This window comes from Lampris incognitus, chromosome 15 (genome assembly GCF_029633865.1).
Source record: "Lampris incognitus isolate fLamInc1 chromosome 15, fLamInc1.hap2, whole genome shotgun sequence".
NCBI classification, from domain to species: Eukaryota; Metazoa; Chordata; class Actinopteri; order Lampriformes; family Lampridae; genus Lampris; species Lampris incognitus.
Window position 1 is genome coordinate 40,206,563 of NC_079225.1, and position 8,629 is coordinate 40,215,191.

General features: G+C 46.4%; 1 protein-coding gene across 1 annotated transcript; it reads left to right on the forward strand.

The window, feature by feature from the left end:
• Window positions 1-455: 455 nt before the first annotated feature.
• LOC130124755 (gamma-crystallin M3-like) lies at window positions 456-1,010 on the forward strand. The gene has a single exon (XM_056294096.1). The coding sequence runs from the start codon at window positions 456-458 to the stop codon at window positions 1,008-1,010; it is 555 nt and encodes a 184-aa protein (XP_056150071.1).
• Window positions 1,011-8,629: the final 7,619 nt, after the last annotated feature.

Below are 8,629 nucleotides of genomic sequence, written 5' to 3' on the forward strand. Positions count from 1 at the left end.
TAACCAAATCAACATCTAATGACAACACTTGGGAATTTGTTAGCACGTTAATTGTTCTTGTTGCCTCATTCAGAATACACAAAATTCAAAACCTCAGGGTTGTGCTGTATTGTGCTGTTGTGGGCCTTTGTAGACGTAACAAAGGTATAACCGCCCTGTTTGTTAACCCTTTCAAAACGGCTTTGAATGACAGCACTCTGAGTAAAAAAAACGCCTCCGTAAGGTCTTTTGGGCAACCTCGCTTCAAATGTGGACAACCCTCAATGCTCTACAGGTTTCCATGCTATGTTGCTGGGTCAGGGTGTTTTTCACAAAAGGGGGGCTCTGGTTGTCAGGTATAAAAAGGAAGGTTTCAGTCAGGAAGGTAGTCAGCCCTGCAAAAGCAACATCCAACAGCAGCAGCAACAGCATCACCGCCTCTAGCGAAGCAACATCCAGCAGCAGAAAGAAATAAAATGACCTCTTCCAACATGAACATGAACAGCAGGATCATCTTCTACGAGGACAGGAACTTCCAGGGCCGCTCCTATGAGTGCACCAGCGACTGCCCTGACATGTCCTCCTACCTGAGCAGGTGCCAGTCCTGCAAGGTGGAGAGGGGCTGCTTCATGGTCTACGACCGCACCAACTTCATGGGCAACCAGTTCTTCCTGAAGAGGGGCGAGTACGCCGACCACATGAGCATGATGGGCATGAGTGACTGCATCAGGTCCTGCCGCCTGATCCCCATGCACAGGGGCTCCTACAGGATGAGGATCTACGAGAGGGAGAACTTCGGAGGCCAGATGCACGAGCTGATGGACGACTGCGACAGTGTCATGGAGCGCTTCCGCATGTCCAACTGCATGTCCTGCAACGTGATGGAGGGCCACTGGCTGATGTACGAGCAGCCCAACTTCAGGGGCAGGATGGCCTACATGAGACCCGGCGAGTACAGGAACTTCATGAGCATGGGCATGGGCACCGTGAAGTTCATGAGCATGAGGCGCATCACAGACTCCTGCAACTAGACGACGACTCAACTGTGCTTTATCAATTCCTTCATGAATAAAGTCAAACTTTTTGCATAAAACTAAAATGTTCTCTTTGCTTTTATTTAACCAGTACATCCGCAACAGTTGACGTTGAATTTCAAGTCGCGGGGGTGTGCTTAAGAGAATGAAAAGGAGGGGTTTTTTTCCCCTCGACATCATCTGAACTTAAGGTTCGAAACCACTTTGTGATGAGATCTGCTTCGCTAACAAAAGAGTCATCATTTTGCAGCTCGTTCTTTAATTCTGTCTCTGAGTAAGGCTCAAAATGCTTTATGTTGCTGCTACAACTGCAACATGAATTCACCACACGCAACGAGGTCCTTTTGCCTGCCTTCCCGACACAGTCGTCATTTTATTCCTCAAACTCGACAACTTGATCTAGATAACACAACGGTGTCGCAAAAACTGTCCATTAGCTGTTAACACCACCTAAAGAGTATACTTTTTTTTTTAAAGTTTTAAGCTGCACCAGTGGATTGGGGTTAGCCGCCCCCCCACCCCACCCCACCCCCACACAGTGGTCTGTATTCTAATGCCCGCCAATGCCACTTAACCGAGCGATCAATTAATCAATCACCCCTGGGGCCTATTCCTGTCTGTCTGTGTGACTTTGAGAATCGGTGAATGGTTTTTAATGGGCCAATGAATGTTGGACCACTTAGGAGAGTAGTGATAGAGAGGAGAGAGAGTGGCGGAGAAAAACACACTTAAATATAATACACAAACTCAGCTCAGACATACAAACCTGCATTTTATTTTAAATTATTCTGTTTGTAGTTCTGGCTGCCAGACAGGGGGACAGGGTGCAGAAAATACCAGATTTCAGCTTTACGGGGCAGACGGTACTCAGCGCTAATCCTAACAAGGGCCTTGGGAAGGGGGCTGGATGCATGGGAAACCCAGACGCCCACGTAGCGGGTCAAGGTGAGTCCGTTCCCCCGACCTCGTCCACTCTCCTTTCCCAGCGCCGCTCGGTGCAGCGGCTACCGTCTCTCGCTGTTGGGTCTAATTAGAGTAGACGAGGGCTGATAACCGTCATTATCCAGGCGCTCGGATACAGACAAGAGTGCTGGGGTCAAATAAAGTCAGTGGCTCCTCTGGGATACCGCTCTTTGTTTTAGTTCTTCTTGTTTAAAACACAGTGATGTGGAGTCGGAAACCTACATATTTGGGCGGTTTCAAATTCTATGACTAAGAACCCGACCCGCTCTCCTTCTCCCGTAGCGTTGGTTCATGGCCCAGTAACCAACTGACTGTCTGTGGGAAACAAGCTGCTGCTCATAAATAGCTTATCAAGACCTGGCAATACCGAAAAACAGTCACCGAGAACTTCTTTAAGGCCGTCTATATGAAATACTTTGCTACCATTTGGGAGGCACAATAGTTAGCGCTGTTGCCTCACAGCAAAGAAGGTCCTGGGTTCGAACCCCCGGGGGTTGTCCAACCCGTGATATTAAAACAAAAAAAAATAACAAAACAGTCTCCATAGCCGAGGTTGGCCCTCCACCGCCAAACATTTTCAGCTCTTGGTCTCCAGACAATCTGTGGTGACCAAAGAAAATGTGGTCTTGTTCGAGGGTCCCCAGCAGGGCTCAGAGGGGCAATTCTGCCAAGTTCAGGAGCTCTCCCCAGGAGCTTTGCAGACGTTTTGATGCCCGCTGCTCCTGCAGCTATTTTGTTCACCTTATCCGTGTCTCATACAGAGCCATCACAAGCGGGGAAGGAGAAAGGGCAAAATGGCCCTTTTCAAAACCCCTCGTGAAGAAGCCAGCCAGCCATCTGCCAAATGGCTCCTCACGTTGGCTTTGCACCATTGACGGCATTGATGAAGCGACGCAAAACTATACAATGCTCCAATTGATTTGTTTTCTCTCTCTCACCCTCTCTCATGCAGTGAGCTTTATTGCCTTGATGTTCCTGTGCACACATTGCCATAGATTTGTGCATAAATGAAATTGGAATAAGATGTAATAAAAAAAAATCATATGTATAGAAATCAACAGATTCTACACATACAACTGTCCTGTGCAGTAACCGATGAACAGAAAAGGAGAATATATATATGCGGGTATCGGGCAATAGAGAATACACAGTTCACGTCTTTATTAAACTAAGGCATGATGTGACATATCGTCCATGGAGTCCAAAAGTTTTGGGTTTTCTCTCTCTGGTCTGACATGTCTGCCCTGTGTTTCGGGGTCAGGTACGAAGACGTAACTGCTACTGTTGTTTTTTGAGAAGAAATTTTGCAGTGTGTGTGCGTATGTGTGTGTGTGTGTGGGGGGGGGGGTGTTCAAACAGGTGCAGAAATTATTTATGGTTTGAACTGAAAATAACTCTCTGTTCAATGTTTTAATACGGCCTTCTGTGATCCCGGGCCATAATCCAATGTGACAGGCCTGTGTTTGGTAGGAATCGTTCATTTGGAAGAAGATGTGCTCAGGCTAAGCCAAAAACCCAACAATGAGCTCATCTATATGGATCAGCTGTCAATATAAGCCTGTTAATTTCAACAATGCCTCTGGCCCACGACGACACAAGACTCCATCAAAAGGATACAACTTACTGAGATAAAGACGGCTCAGGAGTTACCGAGCGAGTTCTACGAGCTCTCGGCCACTTCCTATTGTTTTGGTCCTGCGGTCACTGGCAACAGCAGCGCCGAGGTTAGTCAGAAACCTGTTTGGGGAGAAGAGAGAGCCTGGCGAGAAAAGACCATAATCAAAGCCGCTTTTGTGGGGCAGATAAAGACTCGCCTCTATCCATTTAAAAAACAGCATGGGGCAGAGAAGGCCAGCATTTTCTTAGGCACAAACAGCAGCACTACGGAGACGGGGGGGTTAGGTCTGTCCAGCTCCTGCAAGATACAGCCACTCACAACTTACGGTACCACTTGGCAACAGTCTATAAAGGGTTTACTAATTACCTTATGAAACGGTTAATAGCTCATTTATCGATTGTTATGAATCAGTAATTAGATGTTATAATGCATTCACGAAAAGACTTAGGGAGTCCACATTCTATCCTTATGAATCTCCACAGACGTTCTCTCGAAAACTGCAGGACCGGCGATGACCGCCGACATTCTCAGTGAGCGGCGTACAAATAACACAACTTGAAAATGTTGTGCAATGCATATGCAAATCTGCATACTATGCAGATATAACATAATACATATGCAGGTAATATATATGGATAGTATTAATATTAATTTTACTAATATCATTATTTATTTTTTACATCGTTATATTTATTTTATATATATTTATATATATAATTAAATTAATATATTTATATTAGTTATGATATTATTATTAATATTAATAAATATTAATTAGAAAATATTACATGCAGATATATGATACATGCAGATATAAAAAAATAAAAATGTGGACAAATATAAATATCCATATATATATATAATATGCATACTATGCAGATATAACAGCTCCAAAAAAATGAAAAATAAGAAATAAAAAAACCCTCTGAATCTTAAATAAAAGAACTTAAGTAATATAAAATGTTAGAAAAAGAGTGCATAGGTAACTAGAACATGAAGTCACAACAGAACTTGTTTAAAGTGCATTATAAGGCAAGGCGGGTCTTGAACAGTTTCCAGTGGGTAAGGATTAGCAGCAGCAGCAGCAGCTGTCATCCACAGCCTCGGGAACATGTGAAGGACGGTGAAAGAGGACTTGTTCAACACTTGTTGGTTTTCATGACGGCTCATTGTCGACTCTGGCCTGCACCTAGTTCAGACTCAGCTTTCGAGTATGTCCACGCTAAAATGATTAGATTTGAAAAAAATGCATCTTATTCTGCTGTTTTGGCCTTCCACATGTTTTCAACGACCAAAACCCTGAGCTTTCCCACTCCAAACGGGATAAGTATCAGAACGCCAGTGCTGCGTTGCAATGTGGACGGTGAAAGCAGAGTCTTTAGAAAACCCTGACACATGACTGCTATGCAGTCGGTGTGCAGTTGCCGGCTGCAGCTGCATGCCCATCACCAGCAGAAGGGATTTCAGCATTTCTCCACTGCTTGCCTGTTTCAATGTGGACGGCAAACTTTTCAAAAACGATGGGAAAACATCAGTGTGCACGGAAAACCTTTAACCATTTTTTTTCTTTTTTTTGCCGGGGAAACCGCTTTTTCAAATTCCCTGGATTATTATGGACGCGGTCTTAGTCCATTATGATCCCAGCAGGATTTCCATCCAGCAGCTGGTCATGAAGTCTGCAGGTTAAAAGGTGAGGGGTCTTGAGATGAACGCCAGCCTTGTGGCGCTGATGGGATTTGAGAGTCTTCTGGAACCTGATGGGCAGGAGACATCATGGAGCTCAAACTACTTTCACCCTACACGTTTCAGTATGCACAGGACGATAGCAAGGAAAAAGGGAAGACAGCCCCCCCCCCAACTCTATTTGTGTACGGCAAGAATTTTAAGGGGATGTATCTGCTGAATATCTGGGGAAGATGATCGTAATGAGTGAACGCCGGAACTTTCTGTGCACGCCAAAAGACTCACTGGGTGCACTTGCTGCAATTTCCAATAAAAAAAAAAGTAATTTTTGCTCATATTATTCCCAAGGTTGTTTCAAGTTCACATCAGTAATTATGTCACAAGGTTCAGGATGACCGTCCTCAGTTGGACTACACAGCTGATCATCTGAAACGAAGTCAGCTTGACATGTAAAATTCTTATCGGTCAAAAGGTTCGCCAGAGTTTTCACGGAACAAGTTTTGTTTTTTTGACCAAAGCCAGCGATTCTTTAAAGAGGACATCCCTATGGTCATCACTGCCTAACAATCCAGAAGATGTTAATCTGATTGTAGACCTGGGCGGTCCTGATGCTGGCTGTCATCTTCGGCTTTGGCATCAACTTCCAGAAACTACAGCTCAGATTCTTGAATCGCTAATGTTGCCCTTACTGCCATGTCATGGTGGCGGATATTTAAAACATCTCAAATTCACGGGGGCGTCCGGGTAGCACTGCGGTCTATTCCGTTGCCTACCAACACGGGGATCGCTGGTTCGAATCCCCGAGTTACCTCCGACTTGGTCGAGCATCCCTACAGACGCAATTAGCCGTGTCTGAGGGTGGGAAGCCGGACGTGGGTATGTGTCCTGGTCGCTGCACTAGCGCCTCCTCTGGTCGGCCAGGGCACCTGTCTGGGGGGGGGGGGGGGGACTGGGGGGAATAGGGTGATCCTCCCACGCACTGCGTCCCCCTTGTGAAACTCCTCGCTGTCAGGTGAAAAGAAGCGGCTGGCGACTCCACATGTATCGGAGGAGGCATGTGGTAGTCTGCAGCCCTCCCCGGATCAGCAGAGGGGGCGGAGCAGCGAGCGGGATGGCTCGGAAGGGTGGGGTAATTGGCCAAATACTATTGGGGAGGAAAAAAAAAGGGGGGGGTATACAAGAGTCGATCACAGCACACAATAAGACCAACACACACTCGCAATAATACACTATAAAGTTTGACAATAGCAAAGGGATAAAGCAGCACAATTTCAATTTAATAACTGCTTAAGTGCACAATATGCAAAAATGCTGTTTTATGCAAAGAGGCAAAAGCAGAATTTAGTGTACTAATGGAATTTAGTAGTACCAAAATGTAGGTTAATAAAACACGCGAAGGCATTATACCTTGTGTTATACACCAATATACATAGACGTTAGTGTGAAACAAACCCTACAAGTCTGGTATACAAGGACATTGTTTGGGGCCCCAGGGGTGAAATGAAGTCTCACAGCTCAGTTTCAGGAGTTGCACTGAACCTAATGTGGGGAACTTGTTCTCTATAGGCTTTATGTCACGACTAAAGGGAATTTTGTTGCACTTGGTTGAGGGAGATTTGTACTCGAGCACATTATGTTTTCGGGATCCTTTGTTTCGCGACTCTCCATTGGGGCCGGTTTCCATGGCGCAAGGCTGACAGACTGGAAAAGCTTGTTTGAGGGGAGAGAATGGGAGCCGAGATGGAGTGGATGGAATATCAGCCCACTGACCCCGAGGCCAGAGGGGTCAGCGGAGGGGAAGGGAGAGGGAGTCTCTCATTTAGACTCATTGTGATTTCCGCATTAGATTAACATGGAAGGGGAAACAGGTGTGAACTGTTCATGACTGAAAGAATCTGGTATTACAAGGGTGAGAAGAATCCCGTTTCACCTGTTCTCCATTAAAAATGAGTGAACCGAGCAGCTGCCCGTCCTGCCTGGTCGTGTCGTTAGACTATCGGATTAACCGCCACTTTAACAGTTCTTAATCGCTGAAACTGAATATTCTGACCACACCGACCAACAGCAATCTGAATTCATTTTACGATACTGGACCCACAATGTATTTTGGGGAGATTCTCAACACCTAGCACAGATATTCTTGAGGAGTTTGACGTCCGTCTCCCTCAGTCCACCATTCCAGCTCTCCAAACCCGTGCAGATGTTTTACACACTGAAGTGACACGACGTTGTTGGATGTGTGTACTTCGTTTTTCTTGCAGAACTGAGATCACGAAACACCGCCGTCGGTATGAACCACTATGAAGGCCGGGGCAGTCCAGGAACGACAATATTTTCAACAAGAAACGCCACACTTCGGCGGTGAACGGGGCCTTAAAAGTGAGGCGAGCCTGAGCATACAGATTAGCGACTCCTAAAAATGTTAGTCTTGGAGCTGCCGGGATCAAACTAATCTCAGCACGCTGTGTACTTAGCCGAACAAAGTAAAACACCTTTCGGAATACAGCGGGGAAACCGGCCGTGTATTCAGTTTACCAACTTGGGCGCCTGCCAGGAAGTGCTGCCCTGCAATATAATCCCTGGCCTGCGTACTGAATCAGTCACTTGCCTAGCCGGAACAAAGATGCGACCGCTAAGCTAACGGTTTTCCACGGGTTAAGGAATATCAGGGTGACGGTTACTGGAGGCGGGCCCACAGCCTGTGTTGGGGCGCCGTCCTGGCAGCCACGGCGTGGCGGGTAGCCATGTTACAAACTGCCGCAGCAGGTACCCTGGGACACGGAGACAGAAGAGACAGAGCCGCTGTTGTCGCCCCGGCGTTACCCGAGCCGCGTAGTGGCAGTTGGCAGGGGTAGGTTTCACCGAGCAGAAATGTGAAGTGACAGTGTGTTCTTGTGATAAAAAGCGAGACGGGCCGGTGTAATTCCTGGGGGTTCTGCTGGCCGGAGAGGGGCGGTGTCGAGGCGGGCCGAACGGTGTAACGTGAGCCGAGCCCAGAACTGCCGTGTTTCCCTTCCGCGTGACCGCTGGAAGGGAAGGAAAAAACACAACCAAAAACCGCTGTAAAAGGGCGCACTGGCAGGCCAACGACAGCCGAAGACGTGTAAACGTTATTTTCCTTCGCTTTGGCCAGGTCTAAAATGAATTAATGCAACTTTTTAATTACATCTTTTCACAGCAGTGTGGATTAATGGAAGGTGGTTTGCTTCATGGGAATGTTGTATTTGTATTGTTTAGCATTAATGAACCAGGCTACCCACAACCAAAAAGGCGCAATAATGATAACTGAAAGAGGATATCTACTACGACTACCATACCGACTAGGCAACCCAACACATGGGGCTAGTGTACT